At 35.1% G+C, this 27,488-nt stretch overlaps 3 protein-coding genes across 5 annotated transcripts; 2 read left to right on the top strand and 1 right to left on the bottom strand.

Annotated features, from left to right (window-relative positions):
• The first annotated feature begins 1,684 nt into the window (after positions 1 to 1,684).
• Positions 1,685 to 7,732, top strand: LOC138317792 (perlucin-like protein). 3 transcript variants are annotated; one of them, XM_069259686.1, is made up of 5 exons: positions 1,685 to 2,118; positions 2,541 to 2,635; positions 4,259 to 4,355; positions 6,639 to 6,864; positions 7,673 to 7,732. In XM_069259686.1, the coding sequence occupies exons 1-5, from the start codon at positions 1,989 to 1,991 to the stop codon at positions 7,683 to 7,685; spliced, it is 561 nt and encodes a 186-aa protein (XP_069115787.1). In that variant the 5' UTR covers positions 1,685 to 1,988; the 3' UTR covers positions 7,686 to 7,732. The 3 variants fall into 3 exon arrangements, with proteins under 3 accessions (XP_069115787.1, XP_069115785.1, XP_069115786.1); XM_069259685.1 differs by lacking the exon at positions 7,673 to 7,732 and having other exon boundaries at positions 1,686 to 1,849; positions 1,986 to 2,118; positions 6,639 to 7,017; XM_069259684.1 differs by lacking the exon at positions 7,673 to 7,732 and having other exon boundaries at positions 6,639 to 7,017.
• Positions 7,733 to 8,369: 637 nt separating this feature from the next.
• Positions 8,370 to 22,527, bottom strand: LOC138317791 (integrator complex subunit 10-like). Its single transcript, XM_069259683.1, is given in 18 exon segments — positions 8,370 to 8,668; positions 9,114 to 9,210; positions 9,658 to 9,823; positions 10,835 to 11,005; positions 11,683 to 11,736; positions 12,090 to 12,155; positions 12,964 to 13,046; positions 13,450 to 13,598; positions 15,560 to 15,632; positions 16,134 to 16,288; positions 16,501 to 16,666; positions 19,084 to 19,236; positions 19,497 to 19,518; positions 19,520 to 19,579; positions 19,914 to 20,053; positions 20,267 to 20,370; positions 20,730 to 20,797; positions 22,282 to 22,527. Coding segments are annotated over 18 exon segments (2,022 nt in total). The 5' UTR covers positions 22,423 to 22,527; the 3' UTR covers positions 8,370 to 8,514.
• A 206-nt stretch (positions 22,528 to 22,733) lies between these two features.
• Positions 22,734 to 24,825, top strand: LOC138317794 (pterin-4-alpha-carbinolamine dehydratase-like). The gene is made up of 4 exons (XM_069259687.1): positions 22,734 to 22,891; positions 23,108 to 23,245; positions 23,601 to 23,681; positions 24,010 to 24,825. The coding sequence occupies exons 1-4, from the start codon at positions 22,811 to 22,813 to the stop codon at positions 24,100 to 24,102; spliced, it is 393 nt and encodes a 130-aa protein (XP_069115788.1). The 5' UTR covers positions 22,734 to 22,810; the 3' UTR covers positions 24,103 to 24,825.
• Positions 24,826 to 27,488: the final 2,663 nt, after the last annotated feature.

Below are 27,488 nucleotides of genomic sequence, written 5' to 3'. Positions count from 1 at the left end.
TAGCAAAGATTTCTGGTAGGTTTACTCTCTAACTAGTACTTCATTCAACACATTCCAGTCCTATAGAAAAGATTTCTGGTGGGTTTATTCCCTAACTAGTACTTCATTCAACACATTCCAGTCCTATAGCAAAGATTTCTGGTGGGTTTACTCTCTAACTAGTACTTCATTCAACACATTCCAGTCCTATAACAAAGATTTCTGGTGGGTTTACTCCCTTACTAGTACTTCATTTAACACATTCCAGTCCTACAGCAAAGATTTTTGGTGGGTTTACTCTCTAACTAGTACTTCATTCAACACATTCCAGTCCTACAGCAAAGATTTTTGGTGGGTTTACTCTCTAACTAGTACTTCATTCAACACATTCCAGTCCTATAGCAAAGATTTCTGGTGGGTTTACTCCCTAACTAGTACTTCATTCAACACATTCCAGTCCTATAGCAAAGATTTTTGGTGGGTTTACTCTCTAACTAGTACTTCATTCAACACATTCCAGTCCTATAGCAAAGATTTCTGGTAGGTTTACTCTCTAACTAGTACTTCATTCAACACATTCCAGTCCTATAGCAAAGATTTCTGGTGGGTTTATTCCCTAACTAGTACTTCATTCAACACATTCCAGTCCTACAGCAAAGAATTCTGGTGAGTTTACTCCCTAACCAGTACTTCATTCAACACATTCCAGTCCTATAACAAAGATTTCTGGTGGGTTTATTCCCTAACTAGTACTTCATTCAACACATTCCAGTCCTATAGCAAAGATTTCTGGTGGGTTTACTCCCTAACTAGTACTTCATTTAACACATTCCAGCCCTACAGCAAAGATTTCTCGTAGGTTTACTCCCTAACTAGTACTTCATTCAACACATTCCAGTTCTATAGCAAAGATTTCTGGTGGGTTTATTCCCTAACTAGTACTTCATTCAACACATCCCAGTCCTAAAGCAAAGATTTCAGGTGGGTTTACTCCCTTACTAGTACTTCATTCAACACATTCCAGTCCTAAAGCAAAGATTTCAGGTGGGTTTACTCCCTAACTAGTACTTCATTCAACACATTCCAGTCCTATAACAAAGATTTCTGTGGGTTTACTCCCTAACTAGTACTTCATTCAACCCATTCCAGTCCTAAAGCAAAGATTTCAGGTGGGTTTATTCCCTAACTAGTACTTCATTCAACACATTCCAGTCCTATAGCAAAGATTTCAGGTGGGTTTATTCCCTTACTAGTACTTCATTCAACACATTCCAGTCCTATAGCAAAGATAAGTGAGGAATGTTCTGTGGTGTCTGATTCCTGTATAACATGCTTTATTTGAGATGTTTTCTATTGAGTATCTGCCTTGCTAATTGAACAGTAACAGTAAGTCATTATGACTTTTATCACACACTCTTCACAGTCTGCTGTCTCTCCTCCATTAAGAAACTACGTATAAGTGTGTCAATGTTCTCCTCTGACCGAGCCACTTGTTTTTCCATCGTATGTTTGAAGTCTTCCTTCACATTTTTGTTTACACCTCTTGTCACCGTTCTCTGTCTAATATATATCATCAGATATAGAGAAGTAAAATCTGCTAATTGATACTACTAATCAAGTTAGCGGTAATAGTTATCTTTCTAATACCTGCACATTGTATATTGATGATAATGTCAGTACAATGACCTCATTCATGCATTGACAGACATTAGTTAATTCAAAACAAAAGTAGATATCATTTCAAATGAATGACCAGACAGTCTGCAGGAAAACATTATGAAATACATAAGACTGCAAAGCAAGTGTGGTTGAAGACCAGGCAGGAAAACAAATAACACTCAAAAGAATGGGGAGAAGAAGCTGTTAGCAAGTTAGTGTGTATCTTGGAACCAAAATCATAATGCCAGATAAAATAATTTTAAGAATGTTAACGTAAAGGAAATTTGTATGTACATTGTATACTTCGGACGTACAGTAAGTGCTTATAGATATGAATCTATCTTTAGAATATGGTATCAAACAAAATGGTAGGACGTGTCACATCAAAAACACCGGAAATACCTCTAATCAGTAGGAGTCACAAGTTCTTCACGCGGGGCACAAACATGGACGTCAGAGTTTTACTTTTAATTCTACCGGGTAAGTATGGCACCTTTGATTTCGTATTGTCTCTAACCCGTCACTTATGTTGAAAGTGATTTTTTTAATGTGATTCAAATGGTGGGACAAAACACATCCTTAGAATTAAACCTTCTTCTGCCAATAAAAGTGTTGCCCCTTTATGGAATATCATAATATCATATTGCTTCGTCATTCCAGATCTTATCTTTAATTCCTAACCAGATTAGCTTTCATCGTTAACTTTACTACGGCAATTCAAGACTGTTGCTCCTGCAACACTTTTCTTACACAATTTTAAATGTATTCGTTAATCAAATGTCTTTAATTGTTTCTAAGTATAAATAATGATAAGTAACAATAGCAGGTACACTATTAAGCGTACCAAAATGCAAGAGACCTAACCTAACTCATCATTAATGTTTAAATATAAATATCCACAGTGGTGTACTGCGCATGTCCGTCGCCATGGGACATAGAGTTCCAGAATTCCTGCTACATGATCGTCAAGGATACCAAAACGTGGGCAGAAGCTGACGTAATGCTTACATTATTTTGAACGACGTCATTATGATTAATGCCGATAAATCATTATACAATGACGTCATACTTTCATAATCTTTACGGACCTAACAATGATGTCATCATTATACACATCATTATAATATTTATCTTCATAAACCTTACTATGTATATGTTTAATTTTGTGTGTTTGTACCACAAATTACAGGAGAAGACTAAGAAAGTTGAAGGAAAGGAAATTGAAATTGAAAAAAAAATGAAATGCATTGTCGTGGTACTAGTAACATGTAATTTATCAAACTCTAAGATCGTTATTGCCCTGACATATCTTATCCAAAACAAATAGGCAAATGATTTATGAATGATTTAATCTGTCAAAAGTACAGTAATAAGAGATACACTTACTGTCAGTAAGCATTTAACTTTCTTCCTATGGAATCTATGGTCTAAATAGATGCCAGAGCTTTGCAGACAATCTTCATAAATGCGTGCTAGCGATTTATGAAATGATTGTCTGCAAAGCTTTGGCATCAATACAGACCATAGATTCTATAGGAAGATGGTTTAATACATAAATTTACATTATTAATACATTTTGGAGATCTCTGCATGAAAATTATTTTTGTTTGACCAGGAAAACCGTTCATCAACGACGATAAACTCCACAAGATGGAACAGCCATTTTGACGGTCATCAGTTGACGTGACAATGTCAACGTATACTTCATAATAGTAACGTTTTGGGTGTCAGTTATACCCTCATAGACTTCAGTTTGGCTTGGTTAGTTTATATAGTAGAAGTGACAAGTGAATGTAAATATACAGGCATCCTCTCTAACAAGAGATCTCAGAGCGATCATGGCGCCTATCATATAATGATCACCGTTTATAAAAGGCAAGTGGGATCTTTTCTCTGCATTTACCTTCTTTCCCTCTTCATACAAAGTAAACATACATTGTAGAAGCACCATACTGAAATTACCAAAACCTAAACCATGTTCTTTTCTAATTAGTCCCAGATTGTGACATGCATAACTATATAAAGACCATATTTTTTACTGCATATGATCTTGAAGGGCCGTTCATGACACAAATTGACCTGGTAATAAAGACCACTTTACGATAAAGACTTTTCCTTGTCCCGTTCTTGGGCTTTCATAGGCAGCTTTGACTGTCTATGGAATAGGTGAGGATACCTTTTACTTTATATAGGCTCACGTAATGAGAAATAGTCATACTACTGAGTTCAATTGTCAAACGTCATGATAGCTGCATGATGGACTTCGGATCGGTGGTCACAAAATAAATTACGCATACTGTCTAGGCAACAAGAGGAACATACATATGGAATTTGAGAGGGATCCTTTTATTACGTTATGAGAATTAGCGATAACAAATTCACTTGCCGAAATCAAAGATGGCTGCCTGCCAGTCATCTTATTTTCGTATCTGGGTCAAATTGAAATATGTTTATGAAAGGAGGGACGTACGGAAGGACGACAGAACACGGACGAAAGACACACATTTAAGTCAGTTTTAAACTATTCTCATGCAAAGTTCAAATATTTGTATTCTCTTGTACAAATTATAATAAAAACAATCAGCGGTATGGCATAACTATATAACCAATTTCCTTTCAGAGAAATTGTGAATACCATCATCAAGGAGGCCATCTTGTAAAAATAGAAAGGGCCGAAGAGCAGAATTTCCTCACCAACTACATCAAACCTCGCCAAGGTATTGTACTTGTATCTATAAAATAAGTTCGTGGATATATTTAGAATGTCGTTTATAGCTTTACAAATGTTTGCAAGATTAAATATTAATTACATTTCTTAATTTGGCAAACGACTCTATGTTTTGAACAACACGAATTGATATATATATATGCATCGTTGTGAAATACTACTTGCAGTGGCAACATTAATGAAATTGTCAGCGGAATATTTCTGAGACCATCAAGTCAGCTTTTTCCACTCTGTGACGATAAACATTTCCACTCCGTGACGATAAACATTTCAACTCCGTGATGATTAACATTAATGTTACCTGTATCTTTGTCAATGGAATACTCCGGATAGTTTTGATATTAATTATTACCTTATCATTGCCAGTGGAATACTCCGGAGAGTTTTGATGTTAATTATTACCTTATCTTTGTCAATGGAATACTCCGGATAGTTTTGATATTAATTATTACCTTATCTTTGTCAATGGAATACTCCGGATAGTTTTGATATTAATTATTACCTTATCATTGCCAGTGGAATACTCCGGATAGTTTTGATATTAATTATTACCTTATCTTTGTCAGTGGAATACTCCGGATAGTTTTGATATTAATTATTACCTTATCATTGCCAGTGGAGTACTCCGGATAGTTTTGATATTAATTATTACCTTATCTTTGTCAGTGGAATACTCCGGATAGTTTTGATATTAATTATTACCTTATCATTGCCAGTGGAATACTCCGGATAGTTTCTGATGTTAATCATTATATGTATCTTTGCCAGTGGAATGCTCCGGAGAGTTTTGATATTAATTATTACCTTATCATTGCCAGTGGAATACTCCGGATAGTTTCTGATGTTAATTGTTATATGTACATGTATCTTTGCCAGTGGAATACTCCGGAGAGTTTTGATGTTAATTATTACCTTATCTTTGTCAGTGGAATACTCCGGATAGTTTCTGATGTTAATTGTTATATGTACATGTATCTTTGCCAGTGGAATGCTCCGGAGAGTTTTGATGTTAATTATTATCTGTATCTTTGTCAGTGGAATACTCCGGAGAGTTTTGATGTTAATTATTACCTTATCATTGCCAGTGGAATACTCCGGATAGTTTTGATATTAATTATTACCTTATCATTGCCAGTGGAATACTCCGGATAGTTTTGATATTAATTATTACCTTATCTTTGTCAGTGGAATACTCCGGATAGTTTTGATATTAATTATTACCTTATCATTGCCAGTGGAATACTCCGGATAGTTTCTGATGTTAATCATTATATGTATCTTTGCCAGTGGAATGCTCCGGAGAGTTTTGATATTAATTATTACCTTATCATTGCCAGTGGAATACTCCGGATAGTTTCTGATGTTAATTGTTATATGTACATGTATCTTTGCCAGTGGAATACTCCGGAGAGTTTTGATGTTAATTATTATCTGTATCTTTGTCAGTGGAATACTCCGGAGAGTTTTGATGTTAATTATTACCTTATCTTTGTCAGTGGAATACTCCGGATAGTTTCTGATGTTAATCATTATATGTATCTTTGCCAGTGGAATGCTCCGGAGAGTTTTGATATTAATTATTACCTTATCATTGTCAGTGGAATACTCCGGATAGTTTCTGATGTTAATTGTTATATGTACATGTATCTTTGCCAGTGGAATACTCCGGAGAGTTTTGATGTTAATTATTATCTGTATCTTTGTCAGTGGAATACTCCGGAGAGTTTTGATGTTAATTATTACCTGATCATTGCCAGTGGAATACTCCGGATAGTTTCTGATGTTAATCATTATATGTATCTTTGCCAGTGGAATGCTCCGGAGAGTTTTGATATTAATTATTACCTTATCATTGACAGTGGAATACTCCGGATAGTTTCTGATGTTAATTGTTATATGTACATGTATCTTTGCCAGTGGAATACTCCGGAGAGTTTTGATGTTAATTATTATCTGTATCTTTGTCAGTGGAATACTCCGGAGAGTTTTGATGTTAATTATTACCTTATCTTTGTCAGTGGAATACTCCGGATAGTTTCTGATGTTAATCATTATATGTATCTTTGCCAGTGGAATGCTCCGGAGAGTTTTGATGTTAATTATTACCTTATCTTTGTCAGTGGAATGCTCCGGAGAGTTTTGATGTTAATTATTATCTGTATCTTTGTCAGTGGAATACTCCGGAGAGTTTTGATGTTAATTATTACCTTATCTTTGTCAGTGGAATGGTCCGGAGAGTTTTCATGTTAACTATTATCTGTATCTTTGACAGCACAATACTCCGGAGAGTTTTGGATAGACGGGACAGACAATGAGATAGATAGACATTTCATGTGGGACTACAAATTCCAGCCCATGACCTACAAGAACTGGAAGCCGGGAGAACCAAATAAGCACAAGGGACTTCCTGAACACTGTGTGGAGTATGGGGAATCCTACAACTACCAATGGAACGATAACGTCTGTGACAATCACTTCCAGTCCATCTGTGAATTTGAGTACGTGATGTATTTCCTCATTAGTTGAATGTGTATGACTTAAATGCTTATGGTCATTTAAGGTTATATATTAATAGATTAAATTAATGCTTAGTTTCATATAAAAAGTCGTTTATATGGAAATATCCAAATAGACCATCCATTTTGGTCTCTCATGCTCAGGTCCCAGGGATCAACCCAACCTTTTGTATGATTTTGAATCCCAATCCCAAAGGGATGGTACCATTATGAGTGCTAAACCATGGTTAATGTATGAGAGGTTGTTTCTATGGAAATAGTCAAATGTTTGAGGGATTAAACTCTGAACTTGTATTAAGAGCATTTCTTGGTATAACAAACCAGGAGATAGAAACAGGCCCTCTAGACCTCTTATTTATACATGGTCCACATATGTATACAAAGAGTACCTACACAGGTATATACACAAACTACATAAACTGCATATAATATTCCGTTTTAGCATACAAGAGTTATCTGTTCTTGCATGTAGATGTTGATTGTGACCACATGTGTTTGAGAGCGCAACAACCTCATTTCTACAGAGAAAAGGAGGCGAGTTTCTTTCACAAAGTAATGATGTCATAATATATACCTTCCAACAAGGAGAATAACTCTTTAATGCAAAAACGGAATGGTCCAACAAGAAAATCAAACTGTTTATAACTCTAATATACACTTCAATGAAACACATTTACCTTCACTCACTTAAATGAAGTAATCTTGATTACCAAATTATTATATGCAATGACAGTTGTACATGCCTTAATAATCTTGAAAAAAATTGTGATTTGTTTTAAATGTTTTACAGGAAGAGAACATGAACATCAGACCATCATAAATTACCTGAATAAATGTGTTCACTTGAAAACGATTTGTTGCTGTTTGTTATTTTAGTTTGGGTCATGAACATGACACCCAGAGTACAGTACACCCCCCAAAAAGTATAGAGACTACCAGCATCTACTACTTTTCTCCAAGAAAAAAACATGTAGATAATAGGTTGAATATAAACATTAAATATCTTCCTTGAAAGCTATCATCCAGACTCATTAACAGCAAATAGGGTGGCATATGTTATTTCTTATCTTTAGGTAGGACCTAGAATATGAAACAACACGTGCGACTCGGAATATAAGACAAGAATTCTGTAAGCTATGGTTATTTACCTTGACAGTTTATACATGTGTAGAGGGATTGGACTGGGTCGATCATCGGTGACCAGGTAGCTCAGTCGGTAGAGCACTCGGCTAGTGTTCGGATGGTTCCTGGTTCGAATCCCGGTCTGGCCGCTACATTTTCTCCTCTCCTGTTATACATTTAATATGCTGGCCACAGAATTAGTTCCCCTGACAGTATTGACAACCAAGTCAGATACTGATCACTTTCTGATGTGTTTTGTTTCTAGATATGTTGCTATCTATGTCGGTGATTTAACTTCCTAAATTGTACAATATCTCCATTCTAAACTGTCCAGTCTTATAGCAATGATAACGTAATGGTCTGTCTTTGGTGAAATATGCTCAATGTTTTATTTGTGATATTTTCTATTGAGTATCTGTCCTACTAATTGAACAGTAACCTCATAATATTATGTCACTTTTACATGTCAGCTGTTGTAACACAAACCGCCATGACAGCCTCTCTGTCCTGTCACACACTCTTCACAATCTGCTGTCTCTCCTCCATTAAGAAACTACGTATAAGTGTGTCAATGTTCTCCTCTGACCGAGCCACTTGTTTTTCCATCGTATGTTTGAAGTCTTCCTTCACATTTTTGTTTACACCTCTTGTCACCGTTCTCTGTCTGTAATATAAATCATCAGATATAGAGAAGTAAAATCCACTAATTGATACTACTAATCAAGTTAGCGGTAATAGTTATCTTTCTAATACCTGTATATTGTATATTGATGACAAAGTCAGTACAATGACCTCATTCATGCATTGATTGACATTAGTTAATGCAAAACAAAAGTAGATATCATTTCAAAAGAATGACCAGACAGTCTGCAGTAAAACAGTATGAAATTTATAAGACTGCAAAACAAGTCTTGTTGAAGATCAGACAGGAAACGACTGTCACCATTCTCTGCCATCAGATTAGTAGAATCTATTAATTGATACTACTAGTTAAGTTAGGGGTAATAGTTAATCTATCTGATACCTGTATATTGGTGTTAAGTCAGTGCAATGATATTTAATGAAAAAGGTGTAAGAATCTTTAATTTTGATAATAAGTTAGAACTTACTGTGCAATAGCCTTTGTGCTGACAGGAAGGATGTCCAGAGAAACCTTGCCTCCTTCCTGTGTTTTCAGAAAAGCAAACTCCTCCAAAATATCAATATCTGCCATGGTTAGGAAATCAAATGATGCATATGGAAATAAGCTTGACAAAAAGACAAAAACATAAAGTAATATTTCATTTTTAAATTAATATATTCAAGGAATTTTATGTACCAGAGAAATCACTATGTAAAGCAGTAACATTTAACAATTTTAATGCAGAAACGCCTTTGTACTATACTAGGAAGAAAAAGTAAATTTTGAAAACATAATTATCTACCAATCGATAAATATTTGAAAAGAGGACTTAAATTGAATTGTATTGCTGTAGTTCTTTTTCAAATCGGATTTAATAAACTGTCATTTACCATTACTATTGGTTGATTTTGATAAAGGAACTGTTTTTTAACAATGCTCAGATTAGCTATGGTGTGAATCCTAAGTATTGTCTGATATTAAGAAGTTAACATAACAGAAACACAACAGTCAGCAGTGGTATTTGAGGATACTGATGATGAAGTTGAAGAACAGGTTATACGTAAATGATCCTTGACTTCTGATCTTTTTAACTATTTGCTGAAATAACTGTTCCTGACGTGGCCAATCATATTGCAGTAAAACAACCATGTGACCTAGGGCGGTATCGTCGGTTTTGTTCGGAGATAAAGCTTTTTCCTGAAAACATGATCAGTTTATATGATTTGCAACCAAAAAACAAGATAGCTCATGTAGACTAACATTTATCTATCAAGTTACTTCCCTTTGTCAATTCTAGTAGCTACCTAGATCAAAATATATTTGATTTCTGTCTCAAATATCATAGAGAAGGTTTCTTTCTCATGAAAACTTTCCTGTCACTACAAACCAGTTAATAATAATAAGCTAATATTCTCTTAATGTGAACACTAGATGTTAAATATATGATTTTGTATGGTAAAGCCACGAGAGAAAGGTTTTATATTTAGTCGCCTTTTACGATCATGAATTGGAGCAGCAGGCACAATTTTAACATTCTAACAAAATGCTTGCAATGCAGGTGTTGCTTGAGATTAAATCATTAAACAAACTTAAATAGCTTAAACATTTGCTTTATATATAGAAAAGGAGAGTAGGAGTTGTACACAGTACAGGACTATCTCTTACAACATCATCTCACCTTTAAACACGAGAGTAGGAGTTGTACACAGTACGGGACTATCTCTTAGAACATCATCTCACCTTTACACACGAGAGTAGGAGTTGTACACAACATCGGGAATGATCTAACCTTTAAACAGGAGAGTAGGAGTTGTACACAGTACGGGACTATCTCTTAGAACATCATCTCACCTTTACACACGAGAGTAGGAGTTGTACACAACATCGGGAATGATCTAACTTTTAAACAGGAGAGTAGGAGTTGTACACAGTACGGGACTATCTCCTACAACATCATCTCACCTTTAAACACGAGAGTAGGAGTTGTACACAGTACGGGACTATCTCTTACAACATCATCTCACCTTTAAACAGGAGAGTAGGAGTTGTACACAGTACGGGACTATCTCTTACAACATGATCTAACCTTTAAACAGGAGAGTAGGAGTTGTAAAAAGTACAGGTTTATCTCTTACAACATCATCTCACCTTTAAACAGGAGAGTAGGAGTTGTACAGTACGGGACTATCTCTTACAACATCATCTCACCTTTAAACAGGAGAGTAGGAGTTGTACACAGTACGGGACTATCTCCTCCTCGGTACACAATGTTAACAACAGGTGGCGCCCTGAGCTGGAGTCACTTGGTAAAGCACTTTTATCGGACCTCTGACCTCCTGGCAGGTATGATATAACCTCTAAAAGAATCTCACATGCTCTCTGCAATCAAAGAGTTGATACACACACTAAATAGGTTACAATTGTTCATGAAAGTATGAGCTCTCACATAATAAATAATTTCTATATTTACTTTTTTTGTAATATGTATGAATAATACAGTAGACCAGCTTTCTTTCACAAATACATACGTGTATGTACAAAATTTCACCTTTTCAGATTTAAATCAAGATCATGTAGATTAGTATTCTCGTATTAAAAAACTGATAATAATTGAAATATCCTTCAATATCATTTTTTGTGGAGTTAAAACTTAAAGACAAAAGTAAATCAACACAATAGAAAATGGGTTTACAGTAATTGCTATAATGCATTCGGTGTAATTTGGGCCCCTCCCCCTGTAAGCACCCTTCCCCTTTTCTAGAGAAGAGTGGAAGCTGTATAAACGCCCCCTTTCCATGAATTTTACAATGTTTTATAACATTTGATGCCTCTAACATCAGCATTGTGTCCAATGACATGAATTTTTTCATCCACAACTTACATTTTGGGTTCATTAAAAAGAGGCCCCCCCCCCTTTTTGTTACATTTATTTAAGCACCTTGGGCGCTAATTACGGCGAATACAACAGGACATGACATGACAGATCAAATTATAGTACATATTGTTTAATAACAAGACTTTTTCATCTTGTACCTACACTGTGTGGTCATACTTACGCTGTATTTACCTAACGTCATGAAACAACATGCCATCTGGAGAGAGCTACGAGTCTGAAACAGCAATATTGGTATTGATAGAAAGCTATTATATTCTCCCATCCCATAGTGATTTCAGCATGCACATCAAAGTAACCTGTATTCTGTGAGGGTAGCAAAACTGAACAAAACACGATTTTAAGTGATTATGGATTATTAAAGAAAATAAAGTCAGCTCTCTACTGACATTTGTCTACATTTAAATGATCATGAGCTTGAATCAAAGATAACGTGTCAACTATTATTGTTTCTGTACTTTCACCTGAAATTATAACAATAATCTTGTTTTCACGTTAGATAAAACACTAACTTAAAAGGAAGGTTGGCAGCTAGGGATAAGTAACTGTTGTCAAGATATTAAGACTGACCTTCATGGAGTCTTTGACAAGCGGTGTACAGGACTGGAGATGGGCCAGGGCGTCCTGGAACGCTCCCTGTAAACAGAACAATACAGACAAATTGTGATAGGGTCACTTCTCCAACATTACTCAAATATATACTGTAAACAGACTTTATTCTGTAACAATCAAATTTCTGAATAAGCCTAAAATAATTTTTGAACAAGCGCAGTAATGACTAAGAAGAGCTTACTTAGTGAACTGCAATCATTGCTCTAATAGCGACATATATGTGCTTTCAATGTGGAATTGTTTTACAAGAACAATTTAAAATATAGTGCTCCCATCAAAATATTTTGTATACCGTACTTACAGTATGTGTATTACATTATGTACTGACAGTCATATGAAATTCACAACAACAAAATTTCATTACAGATATGAATATTGGCCTTCATGCTGTTGCTACTTCTTTTAAAATTCTGAATAATTAGAAGCCATTTTATTTCAATATTAACTCATTAATTTAAACATAATTTGTAGTTCTTTAAATGCAAGATTTCTTCACAATAGGCATCATGATTTTTCATAAATTCTATTTATTTAACTTGGTGAGGTCATCAATAGCGCACACAGGAAATATATATACACATATAGTTTTGAATTTTAATGATAGTTATGGAAATATAAGTAAGATACTGTTACCAGATTTGACATACAGTTGATATGTAGCCCATCCGTTCATGGCTCCCTAACGGGCACCATTCTATTTATCTTTCTTCCGGAGGGGCTACATCAACTGCATGTCCAATCTGGTAACAGTTTATTGCTTGGATATACCACTATTTCACAACAAAAGACATGAAGTGGACAATAAATTGGAGACACATGTTATCAAACATACCTGATATATTAGCATGTCTGTTTGGAAATGTGCCATCCATGTCCATGTCTCCATTCTCCACACTTCACATAGGCCAACAAATTCTGTAACAGATTGTCTAGTTAAACAAACTCTGTAACAGAGCTAAAGCTCATGTCTTTTGTAACAAACTTTTAACAAATAGCTCACTCGTGTGGGATAAATTCAATATTCAATAACCACTCATTGTGTAACCTCTTTGTAATGTATGTAACAAATATGAACTATATAAAAGTATTGAATTTAATATACTAGCTGCAGTATTCAAAACTAAAAATTACAGAAGCTGAAGACCACATTATATTAAGACTAACTTTTTGTGTTTTGAATTTCGTACTTGTGATCATTGAAAAACATTCAGATTATGGTCGTTTATATGTATTCAGCCAATAAACTCCTTCATTATTAAAAGAATATTTAGATTTTTACATATCTGACCACTGTGACCTTTTTTATCGTTTCAATTACCTCTCTGTAATTCCTGTTTTGAGTGAAGAAGTTCATAACATTTGAAGGCCGTCAGGAAGCTCTCGATGATTTTCTGCGAGTCTGGCACCCCAGGTGATGCCAGTATATTTGTCGCTGATCCAGTTGTCTTGGACTTTTTGGCCTTAGACCTGTAAGCAAATGTATATTTCAAGATTGCAACTGTTCATTATAACAATAGTTACAGTACCAAAGGTTCTACTGTGTGTTAACCCTATAACAGTGTGTAGTGGAGTATTCCCATTCTCTGCATATTGTACTGTAAAAACTTGCATAATTTCTACACCAGTGTAATATGAGCAGGTATTTTTCAGGTAAAATTGTTGAGTGCATTATTAAATGAGAAAACTTTACTGCGATGTTGAATTTACACATTTCAAAACATTTCTGATATCAATGACCTACAAAAAATCTAATTATTGTCATCATGTTTAATTTTTCAGTGCAAAAACGTGTTAGTATAAGTTGATTGTTCAAATATGTATATTTACAGAACTGCGTTCAAATTTGAAAAGATTTATAGCAGTGGCTTTAATTTGGAACACTAAACATACAAATTTTTCAATCCCCTGTCACTGCCAATGAGAAAGAACAAATATAAATACAAGATATCTTAGAACAGAAAGCTTTGGTGGACATTGAACCATGTTATAGTTAAGTTGACTTACGGTGAAGCATTGTTTACAATATCATTCCCAAACCCTTCTATCAGGACTAGAGGTCCATGTACTGTAGCGCCACCTGTTAATCACAAATAAAAAAATAAAGGGGGATGATACACTTATACTTATACAGAGAATAAAATCAATATTAAAGGCCAACTTCCTTTCCGAACAGAGAATAAAATCAATATTAAAGGCCAACTTCTTTTCTGAAACGGTTTTTAATTTTCAAAATGTGCATGTAAAACGAGATTGATATTTTTGTAGAATCGCAAAAGTTACTGGTATTAGCTTTACCCTTAATTCTACACTCAAATAAATCACCTTATGAACAATTTAATGAAATTAAATTCAATCTTTATTTTCATAACACGGGTGATATTATGTTTCCTGCTGTTGTCCTAATTGCCACGCATTAGTTTACTATCACTGCGCCAGATGGTAAAACAGAGAACATCTTCATTTTACCATAGATTACGAAGGGAAGCTTGAATTTGTTCAGTGTTGTAACCCCATCTTAGGTCATCAATATAAATTTTTTTATGCTATTGTTGTTTTTAGAAATTTATGGGTTTTTTTTTTGAAAAGTTAGTGGGCATTTAAGATTTGTGACTGTACTTACCAACAAAGGCATCAGGGTCAACACTGCTGACGTAGGTATACAGGCACTCTAGGAAGAGTACAGTGGTCACATACACAATCTGTTTGGTGTAAGGGCTTCCCTGGATCTGCTTGGCCCGGTTATACACATTAAACACATACTGCCACTGTTGGTCTCTGTTGGAAATCAACAATGCACAATAACCAGGAGTCCATATAATTATACATGGAATCACTTCACTCACTTGAAAATAAGGATTTGGACAGATTAGACATCAGACTTGTATGGGTGGTGTGACTGTGACTGTTTTCACAATACAGTTAATGTCAGGGTAGTGTGATACTTTTGAATGTTACAGTGGAGTGGCAGTTTTGACAATAGGTTCCTACATATACCTTGTCTGTGATTGTACCATAAAAACTTGTATAATTTCTGCACCAGTGTAATTTGAGCAGGTACTTTTCATGTAAACTATTGAAGTGCACTATTGAATGGGAAAACTTTATTGCGATGCTGAATTAATACATTCCAAAACATTTCTGATATCGATGACCTACAAACAATCTAATTATTGTCATCATGTTTAATTTTTCAGTGCAAAAACGTGTTAGTATAAGTTGATTGTTCAAATATGTATATCTACAGAACTGCGTTCAAATTTGATAAGATTTATAGCAGTGGCTTTGGAATACTAAACATACAAATTTTTCAATCTCCTGCCACTGCCAATGAGAAACAACAAATATAAATACAAGATATCTTCATAAATATATCTTAGAACAGAAAGCTTTGATGGACATTGAACCATGCTATAGTTAAGTTGACTTACGGTGAAGCATTGTTTACTATATCATTCCCAAATCCTTCTATCAGGACTAGAGGTCCATGAACTGTAGCGCCACCTGTTAATCACAAATAAAAAAATAAAGGGGGATAATACACTTATACTTATACAGAGAATAAAATCAATATTAAAGGCCCACTTCCTTTCCGAAATGGTTTTTAATTTTCAAAATGTGAATGTAAAACGAGATTGATATTTTTGTAGAATCGCAAAAGTTACTGGTATTAGCTTTACCCTTAATTCTACACTCAAATAAATCACCTTATGAACAATTTAATGAAATTAAATTCAATCTTTATTTTCATAACACGGGTGATATTATGTTTCCTGCTGTTGTCCTAATTGCCACGCATTAGTTTACTATCACTGCGCCAGATGGTAAAACAGAGAACATCTTCATTTTACCATAGATTACGAAGGGAAGCTTGAATTTGTTCAGTGTTGTAACCCCATCTTAGGTCATCAATATAATTTTTTTTATGCTATTGTTGTTTTTAGAAATTTATGGGTTTTTTTTTTGAAAAGTTAGTGGGCATTTAAGATTTGTGACTGTACTTACCAACAAAGGCATCAGGGTCAACACTGCTGACGTAGGTATACAGGCACTCTAGGAAGAGTACAGTGGTCACATACACAATCTGTTTGGTGTAAGGACTTCCCTGGATCTGCTTGGCCCGGTTATACACATTAAACACATACTGCCACTGTTGGTCTCTGTTGGAAATCAACAATGCACAATAACCAGAGTCCATATAATTATACATGGAATCACTTCACTCACTTGAAAATAAGGATTTGGACAGATTAGACATCAGACTTGTATGGGTGGTGTGACTGTTTTCACAATACAGTTAATGTCAGGGTAGTGTGATACTTTTGAATGTTACAGTGGAGTGGCAGTTTTGACAATAGGTTCCTACATATACCTTGTCTGTGTGAAGAGATCCTCGTCTATTTCCCAGTTGAGGTGTTGACCAATCAGTACTAACAACCTGAGTAGGCCTCCCCAGGGATCTGTCACCTGACTCTCACGGTCATACAGACCAGGGATCAGTACAAACCGCTTACCCTTCTTTGTAGGCGAGATCTGATCTACAAATACAGAGGAGGAGAAAATATTAGTTTTCTTTAAATGATGGTTAATTAGAGTATATTTTACAGTTAGCCATCATTTATAGTGCCACATGGTCAGAATTAATGAGTTTTAGTTTCTTATTTTGCTGGCTCTGCATAATGGCTTCAACTTCTGTTAACATCTTGCAAGTCCAAAGTCTTCACATGCCGGCGAAACATATTGATAAAGCAATCTGTGTAATGTGACGAATCACTTACACACTCATAATCGTTTTAAGCTCCAGACTGTACTAATTTAGTCATTTAGATTTGGAGATACCACGCTGAAGATTCGTGATCATAACATGTGTTCAGTCATGAACATGTGTACCGAAGATACGTGTGTGTGCTCCAAACAGACTTTCAAGAAATTAAAGATAGAAGTCAACGACCAAGACTTAGGGCCTGGCCATGCCTTGTACCTGCGTATAGTGTGCACCCCAATTTTTCACTTGTAACTTTATGAAAAAAAAGTGTGCACTATACATGCAAAAATACAGTAATAATCTCATTACCTGTATTTTTCCAGCATGCTACTGACACAATATTTCTATTATTTTTGTGACCAATTGATATTTGCATATAGAACCTATGTGATATAGAATGAAGGTCAAAGTCATTCAATTGAATAAATCTGGAAGCTCTTCTCCTCAACATGTTACATCAATATCTAATATCAGTTCTATGGACTGTTTCAGTAATGGAAAGATTTTGAATTGTTTGACCACAATGAACTTGAAGGAATGCCAATATCTAGTATCAATCATTTTAGACAGTTGGTAATCAGAAAACAGCAATATGATTTTAACCTTAATGACCCATAAGATTAGAATGAAGGTCAAGGTCATACAGAAATAGAAACTGTAAGTTTTCTTAACACAATGACATTAAGGTTTTGTGAGAAGATTAACTGAAATTTTAAATTAACTGTTATTTTGATGAAAATTACCTGAGACTTGCAAATATGAGGGTTGGGTGGATGGTATGTATATATATACCTGGCGATGAGGGTTGGGTGGATGGTATGTATATATATACCTGGTGATGAGGGTTGGGTGGATGGTATGTATATATATACCTGGTGATGAGGGTTGGGTGGATGGTATGTATATATATACCTGGTGATGAGGGTTGGGTGGATGGTATGTATATATATACCTGGTGATGAGGGTTGGGTGGATGGTATGTATATATATACCTGGTGATGAGGGTTGGGTGGATGGTATGTATATATATACCTGGTGATGAGGGTTGGGTGGATGGTATGTATATATATACCTGGTGATGAGGGTTGGGTGGATGGTATGTATATATATAACCTGGTGATGAGGGTTGGGTGGATGGTATGTATATATATACCTGGCGATGAGGGTTGGGTGGATGGTATGATATATATATACCTGGTGATGAGGGTTGGGTGATGGTATGTATATATATACCTGGTGATGAGGGTTGGGTGGATGGTATGTATATATATATATACCTGGTGATGAGGGTTGGGTGGATGGTATGTATATATATACCTGGTGATGAGGGTTGGGTTGTATGATGGTATGTATATATATATACCTGGTGATGAGGGTTGGGTGGATGGTATGTATATATATACCTGGTGATGAGGGTTGGGTGGATGGTATGTATATATATACCTGGTGATGAGGGTTGGGTGGATGGTATGTATATATATACCTGGTGATGAGGGTTGGGTGGATGGTATGTATATATATACCTGGTGAAGAGGGTTGGGTGGATGGTATGTATATATATACCTGGTGATGAGGGTTGGGTGGATGGTATGTATATATATACCTGGTGATGAGGGTTGGGTGGATGGTATGTGTATATATATACCTGGTGATGAGGGTTGGGTGGATGGTATGTATATATATACCTGGTGATGAGGGTTGGGTGGATGGTATGTATATATATACCTGGTGATGAGGGTTGGGTGGATGGTATGTATATATATACCTGGTGATGAGGGTTGGGTGGATGGTATGTATATATATACCTGGTGATGAGGGTTGGGTGGATGGTATGTATATATATACCTGGTGATGAGGGTTGGGTGATGGATGGTATGTATATATATACCTGGTGATGAGGGTTGGGTGGATGGTATGTATATATATACCTGGTGATGAGGGTTGGGTGGATGGTATGTATATATATATACCTGGTGATGAGGGTTGGGTGGATGGTATGTATATATATACCTGGTGATGAGGGTTGGGTGGATGGTATGTATATCTATACCTATGAGGGTGGTGGATGGTATGTAGGTGATGAGGGTGGGTGGATGGTATGTATATATATACCTGGTGATGAAGGTTGGGTGGATGGTATGTATATATATACCTGGCGATGAGGGTTGGGTGGATGGTATTTATATATACCTGGCGATGAGGGTTGGGTGGATGGTAAACATGGCGCTTGTGTTATAAACATCACATAGAATTCTATGGCTTGTTGTAACCATCGATACAGCTGTCTAGGGGGTACATCTGTTTTCTTCACTTTGTGTAGGACTAACGGCAGCACGTCACAAACTACAAAATAGAGTATTTGCATCACAATAAACATTCAATGTAATAATACGATTTCCTTTTTATGCTGGATACAATTATTATTATTAATTTGTTGGCACTTATAGACAAAACAGATGAAACTAACTACATATTAAATTACAAATCTATGATGATATTGTGAGATCTTATGTGGTGTAGTTGATATTTTTCAAAAGAATTGCCCCCCCCCCCCCCCCCCCCCCCCCGTAATAAGGTATGCTAGAATGCTAGAGATCACTTACTGAAAAGCTTTCTATAACAGTTCAACAGCAGACACATAACCAGCCTTTTTCTCCGCTCTCTGTAATTTATCTATCAATGTCAACTGCAAAATAAAATACACTGTTTGGCACAGGAAACAATGGGACATCTTCTGATATTTAAAACTTCAATCTTGAACTGACATATGATACAACCTCAAAATGTCTGCTGTACAGTACAGCATTTATTGTTAAGTATGGTGGCCATGGACTCCAGCCCACTTCAGTTTTAACTAATCAGCAAAATGATACCAAAATATTGTTTTCTAGAAAATGATTATACTTAGAGCAACCATATACCAGTATGATTGTTAGTGTAGTGTTGGTTTTTTCGGAAGCCCTCAAGTAAGATTTAATACTTATATAATATAGCTATGATGGTAAATGTAGTAATGGTACCCCGTGTTCATCCACCAGACTAGAAAACTTCCTCATAGCCAAGAGAAGGAGGCGACACTGCTCCAGAGTATCACTCATTTTGTCGGCAACATGCAGCAACATTTCACACTGAGAATGTGTGGAAATAGCAGCAAAGATTTCTGAAACAAAAATGGTGTATTTCAAATAAATTATTTATAATTTCAATTTTTACCTCCGCATTTTACTATGTATTACTAATGATCTAAAACACTAAATACTTCATGTTCAATTAAGATTTTTTTAAATTTTAGTAAAGAATGAAAAACTAAGAGTATTAAAATTATGGATGTACTGTATCTGTGTAGGCCATGCATGGTAAATTATTACAATACCAGTTAAGAAATTGTCTCTGCTGTCCGAAGTCTCTGACTGTAGGGCACCCAGAATCGCCTGCACTTCTGCCCACAGACGATTTTCTCCAGGAAATGCCAAAAACCTGAGAATAGAACAGATACTTACTTTTAAAACATAAGTTTGTGGGATGTTTATTTTTGTAAACATGCAATACCACATATATGTACATTGTGTTACCATGAATGTGGCAAAAAGACTGGTCAAAAAAACTTTGACCAGTGGACTTGTTTTATTTTACAATTTATAAATATTAATTCATCAATAACAGAAATAATGGATATAAATGTACTTAGTATATTCAAATTCTCTTAAACTGATAGAAGCTAATTATAGTAAATTGACAAAAAATGTGTTTCTTTGTAATACATACAATTCAACAAATAATCAACAACTAATTTGATACAAGTACATGATATATACAACAGCTACCATAAAACTTACATTTCTTCCAATAACTTGGCAGCTTCTTTGACATTTTTACCCACTTTTTCTAAGTTGTATGCCTCAAACTGAAAACAAAAACACCATATGAATGATAATTACAGTATCTACATTTAAAAATGAACAAAACAGGACTGTGTAGACCATCAGTGTCCACGCAGAGAGCTAGAGCCTTCATCTAGAACTTGAGCCCTGGTCTAATTTGGTAAACCTGGTCAGATTGATCATCGGCTTCCTGGTTCCAGTTTTCGAACTGCATGGTCATGCATTTTTCTGCTCCTATTACACTGTAGAACAGGGAAAATTATACATACCTGTCAAGTGCCTGACCAGAAATTGAACTCAGGTCTCCAGGATGGAAAATTTAAGTTCAAGTGACTGAGTCATTAAGAAGTATCACCCTTGATATTCCAAGGGCTACTATCACTGTTGTTATATCCTGTTATATATATGATATATATATTTATTTGTAGAACCATCCACATGTGTAAATGTTATTGTATTGTGATGTTTTGTCTCCCTTTGTCTGATCTGCTGTTCAAAGTTTTAGTTCATATGTGTTATCTCCCCTTATGTGGGTCTCTCTAATAAATGAATAAATAAAGTTATGACATGAAAAGAAGATGGTCTGTTTTCTACCTCGCAGCCAAGCGACAACATACATTTATCAATTCCCCTAGTCAACAACGAAATAAGACCATAACAATCCACCCATGGACTATGTTATAGTAAAACTGAAGGTAACATAAGACACAGATAATTTCAGCTGAATTTGGTCATTTGATGACATCAAAAGAATCAAATAATGGCACACTGCATCGACTCTGTGGCTTTGAAGTCGGGCATTGCCCTCTCTGTAATATTCGAAAATTATTGAAGACTCTGCAGGTCTGTGATTGGTCAGTTTTATTTTCCACCTGAGCTGCCTCAAGTTTTACAGTATGAGATAGTCCAGGAGTGCATGAACATAACGTCAGTAAAAGTTACCCCTGGAGTAATGCGGATGAAGAAGCATGCTCTGTTAGTTTTTTGTAACAGAGACTGCATTTAACACTATCAGTATGTACAAACCACACCAACCTGCTCCTTTTACACCACTCCCTCTGTTTTTTTCTGGAGTTTCCTAAATCTTTATTACCCGAACTCTCAAACAATCTTTCGTGGGTTAACTCGGGCGCCATTGTAGAAAAACAGGAAAATTACATGTTGATCCTGTCGAGTGCCCCAACAAGGAATGATCAATTTTAACATAGGTCTCAGGTGTGAAAAAATATGGCTCAACCGACTGAGCCAAAGTAGCATGCTCCGTCAGCTGAGTGGCAGATACTGTATAGATATATGTAGAATATTATATAAGCCACATTGACCCACTCCTTTTAAAACACTTAAAGCTTAAATGTATGACCATTGACCACATGATTTAAGTTAATTTATTTGTAAATAGAGGGTTCTGGCGACACGTACAATTAGAGTCTACTCTAAAACTCTTTTGTTGAATATCATAAAAGAAAGTCTGTATACATCGACCAGTGTACGGTGGCCATGGTGTTACCTGAATTGAAAAATTTTGCGGGAACAAAGTTCTTGCTGTTATCATCCACGCTTTAGCCGCAAATGGATCTGTTTTCATGCACGAACGCGCGCGTGAAACAAGCCAGTCTTCGTCAGAAAGCTTCTGGCAAACAGCCGCCATAGTTAAACTAGATGATGAGGTAAACTAGTAGTATAAACAAAACATCACAGTGAAAATAACTTCGAGCACCAAGTGAGAAATCTTCAAATTGGAGGAATGAAAGTAAAAAGCGGAAACACTGCTAGATAAATATAATAGTCAAAAGTGGTTGCGATTTCCGGATATTCTTAAAAGAATCAAATACGTTTATTCACATTTAAGTTACTTCATCAACATATATGTACCATCTAAGAGTTACATTTATATCAGTTTATATCACACTCTCTTCATTTTCACATATAATTTCACATAAGATGGTTTTTGAAATATTGATCAGTCCGGGTCTGATTTGTACTTTAGTCACACCACTGCAAGGTGCTTGTTGACAATCGATTTTTTTACCTCATAAATGATAGGTGTTTGCACGGCTTTCAGTCGACAGACCTTTCACCGTTGTACTGCCATCACTTCCAGATATTTCGCTAAAATGGTAGGTGTGTCTTTTTAAGATAGTTAATTTTGTACTACCGCGAAATATTCCGACACATGAGTGTTGAAAACTTGCTGAAATTGCAGATTAACTGATGATCAGATTATAGCAGCTGTACACAATACATTTACATTTAAACTGAAAATCTCATTAAAAATCCCATTGATAGATTTAATGAAAATGACAATGTCAGAAATAAATTTTAAAACCTTTCAGGCTACTGAAGCTAAACGTGCGAAGTTGTCCGATGCAGAGAGACAGGATTTGTTGTCTCCATTGAAGACTGCTGGATGGAGCCTAGTGGAAGGGAGAGATGCCATCTACAAGGAATATCTGTTTAAGGATTTTAATGAGGTAATAATGCTATATCCATCCAGATTGCCTTGCACAGTTGTAGATAGTGATGGGATTATTTTATTGGGTTGGACCTGCTAAATAATTATAATGCTGTGGTAGAGGGAGGAGGGGTGTCGTTTGATATCACGTCCACCTCAAAATAATAGATACCAGTATTTAGGGGGTCAGATAGTTATAGTCAAAACCCTTTGGATGTGAATAGGATTCACATCAGTTCACTTTTTTACCTTCAAATTAATAACTTAATCAAAGAAATGAAGAATTCAGGTGCACTATGGCATCCTGTTGGGGACTATTGAATTAATTATTGATACAATGTAATACCTATACATTTGTGTTTTGTCTTCACCAGGCATTTGGATTTATGACCAGAGTGGCTCTGTTAGCAGATAAGATGGACCATCACCCAGAGTGGTTCAATGTTTATAATAAGGTATGCAATTGTAATTAAATATTTCTATTATGACTTGTGTTTGTCAGACTGTTGGCCGCCACTCCTCTTTGTTGTTATAATGTAGCCACCAGCTACTACAGCTCACTCAAAATAGCAAATGAAACATACAAAATTACAAATATACAGAAATGTAAACTTCTGAGCAATTCTTTATGTATAAAATGTACATATACTCTATGAACATAGAACCCAGAGTACACACACGCCGATTTCGAGTAATCTGTTACTGTGACTAAATAACAAATGACTTATCTATGTAACTGGAAGGTATTTTTGTTTTCAATTGTAAAACTTTCCATTGTTACAGGTTCAGGTAACACTCAGTACTCATGATGTGGGTGGTCTGTCGACGCGGGACGTTAAACTGGCTAACTTCATGGAAAAGGCTGCTGGCAAATAGACTATTGGTGACAGATTGCAGGACACAGAAGCACCAAAGGATAGGAGAGTGACAAAAAATTATCATAATAATGTCAAAGGCTAAACAAAATTTTCAATATTTATAAACTCTTTAAAGAAGAAAGAAGAATTTTTCAAAGAAAAGAAGGAATTGCTATTAATTAACCACAGGTCACTATCCAGTCCAAAGTATATATTTGTTTTCAATTTATTTTGCTGAGAGCTCTATCTGTATATCCTCCTGAATCATGACATATCTATGAGCTCGCCAGTACAATAGATTCCTGAAGACGGTGTCATTTTAGATAGGAGATATATCTCATTTGTGATACATACTGTATGTCCTTATGTTTCTGGCCTGCCTTGTGTTTACTTTAGGAACAAATATTTCAACATTACATCAATGAAAATACTCTGTACATTCCAATGGTAGGCGAGATGTGTAGTAGTAGTAATCTGTGTGGAACATATTTAACCTAGAATTTTTGTGAACTTATACATATCTGTGTGTGTGGATATTCATATACATATTATGTACTCTGCAATCAGAACCATACCCGTAGATTACTGTTAGTGGTAATCTTCTCTTTAAGCTTTAACTTTTGTTTTGCTCCGTTAGCATTCAGTTATACACTTTACATTTATAAATGTACTATGTACTAGGTCTAAAATTTTGTTATGATATATTTTATGGAAAATATTGCACTACCAGTTTGTTGGTTACTAAAAAATGCAAAAGCCCGAAAATACCACAGAGTGCATTTTTAAGATTTTACAAATACCTAAAACAATTGTTAATTATGTTTGTATTAACCAGATTTATATTAACACATAATAATTTACACTTGTGAACAATTTGTCCACTGACAAACAACAAAGTCTTTGTGAGGAGAGTCTTGAGTATGGTGACATCATCATTGATAAAATTTAATTATGTAATTCAATTAGTAAAATTCCTTCCATATATGAGATTGGCAAATATTCTGTTATGTAATTTACTGGCGTGGACCAATTAGCCAATTTTGATACTCATTCAATACATATTCTGAAATCGGAAAGATGAACACTAATGGTTTGTTGATGTCTGGCTTATTGTTACAGTTTTATGTATGACAAAAATGTGAAATTCCATAGTGATGTTTAGCAGGTAGGATTGTGTGAGGGTAGTGCACTTGTTAATTAAAAAGATCACAAAGTTTGGAATCTCGGCGATGAGCACTGAGTTAACATGGTAACACTGAACAAAATACTCTACTCTTTACTACTGTTAATTAGTATTATGTACATGCTGTAAAACAGTTAAGAGTTGTCAAGTATGAGGTGTTTAGACCATAACCACAATGTCAAAGGGGCTGAAATAGCTCTTTATAATCAAATATTCATTATCATTCCTTACATTGCATTGTTCAAATTCATTACAATATGAAATTAAAATTTGTATATTAAGTCTCTATTTGATAGACTGTCATCATTGCACTGCCATAAGATCACTGTTGACAGTAACATCCTATAGCTAAGAAATTGTGCCAAATATGCCATTAAAGTGCTGCCTTAAACATCATAAGTGTGTGAAAACTAGTCTATTTAGGTATAAACACAGGGATTTGTCACAGTTTCCAAAATGACAATTAATATGTACATATATATGCTTATGCATAGGAGTTGGGAATGGTGCCAAGTCCCTGTGCATTTTAGAGCATTTACTATTTAGTATTAAAATTATAGTTTAAAGTAATGTTATAATTTTCTGAATATTGTAATTTTGTCTTTTTTATAAGTATTAAATCCAATTAGTTTGAGATAAATATTTTATTTTACAAGACTTTTTAAATTGAACAATAATCTCTATTAATTTACACAAGCAATTCAATTGTTGTAGCTGAATGCTAACATTTTTGTAAATCGAGAATAAAATCAGTGATGATGTTTAGTCATCTTTTGTTACAATATTTTTCACAATTTCAAAGGACATTGGATTCTTGAAGATATAGCCAAATCATGACCAATACTGGGTATTTTACAACTAAGAATGAGAAAATTTGGTATTTGATATAACACGTACTATAAAAATTTTATTCTAAAATACCTAGCTACCCATGTGTATTCATCGCTTTTTATAGCTACAATAACGTGTAGCATATGTCCTTCATCAAATGTAACTATAATTGTGGGGTCTTTATAAGTTATTGTGTTGTGGAATAAAATGACAAATCAACCTTTCCTTGTCTGGTGGTTTTTTTTACATTGATGAGCCCACGTTGTGAAAATCATTGGTGTTACATACACTTGTATGACTAATTGGACCAGCATCATGAATTCAGACAAGTGACATTCCTTATGCTTATGGACATGTGACACAACTTTTGACCAGTGGACCTGTTGTACAACTTAGGACCTGTGACATGAATTTGTACCACTGATCATGATATGCTGAAGGTTTCAAAGATACATTGTATGTGATCTCGTCTGTGTGATGTTACAGACATTGTAATGTATACAGGATTCTAACTATCTGCCAAAATTTATACATACTCTGTTCCCTTTTCCAAGGATTTTTCTAGCCATTTACAATCCATGCAGAACTTTATGTCTAATAGTGATTTGATGAGGAATGACCGCTATGTTCCCATATTATGTCAAGTTGTTGAAGAAATGTTGACAGACGACCAAGAGATGGTGGAACATGCTTCATGGCATAAGATCCCCAGCTCTATATATATATGGACCAAGTGAGCTAAGCACAGAATGACAATAAAACCAAGTTCAGTATCATTCTTTATTGATCAAAGTGGAAATGTTACACCATAATTTTCCCTTGGTGATTTCACAGTTATAGTATCGTACACAAAATGAAGTTATTTTAAGAAATAAAATGATTCTTTGAAAGACTTTAGACTTACATTTTATTTGTATGCATCAAATTAATCGAACTTAAACTACAGGTACTGTTACTTTGAATTGAATACACTCTTTAGCCAATTAGCTTTCAGAAGCTTTTAGAATCTAAGCGAGTGCACATAGTTACAGGTTTCACTGGTGTAATTATGTAACTAACTGTCGGTAGCACAGGGGCTTGGTATGGCATAATGACCATGCAAATATTTGTGCCAAGACCCTGTGTACTTTATAACAGAACATGTAGTTTTAGTCAGATTACACATGATTTGGGGTCATAGTAATTCACACCATTTACACTATTATAAAATCTCCATCCGAAACATAGCAAGATGAATATGTTTCTGACTACATCTGTATCAATTGCACTTTTTAATGGTGAACAAACTATTATAACAACAATAAATTACATACAATTCAGAAGTGATCACAAAATTATCAACACGTCCACGAGTCTAAACAGTCCAGTGATCACAGAATTATCAACATGTC

Source organism: Argopecten irradians, chromosome 3 (genome assembly GCF_041381155.1).
Source record: "Argopecten irradians isolate NY chromosome 3, Ai_NY, whole genome shotgun sequence".
NCBI classification, from domain to species: domain Eukaryota; kingdom Metazoa; phylum Mollusca; class Bivalvia; order Pectinida; family Pectinidae; genus Argopecten; species Argopecten irradians.
The sequence above is the reverse complement of the archived record's forward strand: the minus strand, read 5'-3'. Positions and strand labels throughout refer to the sequence as shown.

Bases quoted from the DNA above. Each gene is read 5' to 3' on its own strand.
- LOC138317792 (XM_069259684.1), top strand. From the start codon at position 1,989: ATGGTATCAAACAAAATGGTAGGACGTGTCACATCAAAAACACCGGAA. The intron at 2,636-4,258 runs GTAATGCTTACA...ATTTCCTTTCAG, and splicing joins AAACGTGGGCAGAAGCTGAC to AGAAATTGTGAATACCATCA. The intron at 4,356-6,638 runs GTATTGTACTTG...TATCTTTGACAG, and splicing joins CTACATCAAACCTCGCCAAG to CACAATACTCCGGAGAGTTT.
- LOC138317794 (XM_069259687.1), top strand. From the start codon at position 22,811: ATGATAGGTGTTTGCACGGCTTTCAGTCGACAGACCTTTCACCGTTGT. The intron at 22,892-23,107 runs GTAGGTGTGTCT...AAAACCTTTCAG, and splicing joins CCAGATATTTCGCTAAAATG to GCTACTGAAGCTAAACGTGC. The intron at 23,246-23,600 runs GTAATAATGCTA...TGTCTTCACCAG, and splicing joins TGTTTAAGGATTTTAATGAG to GCATTTGGATTTATGACCAG.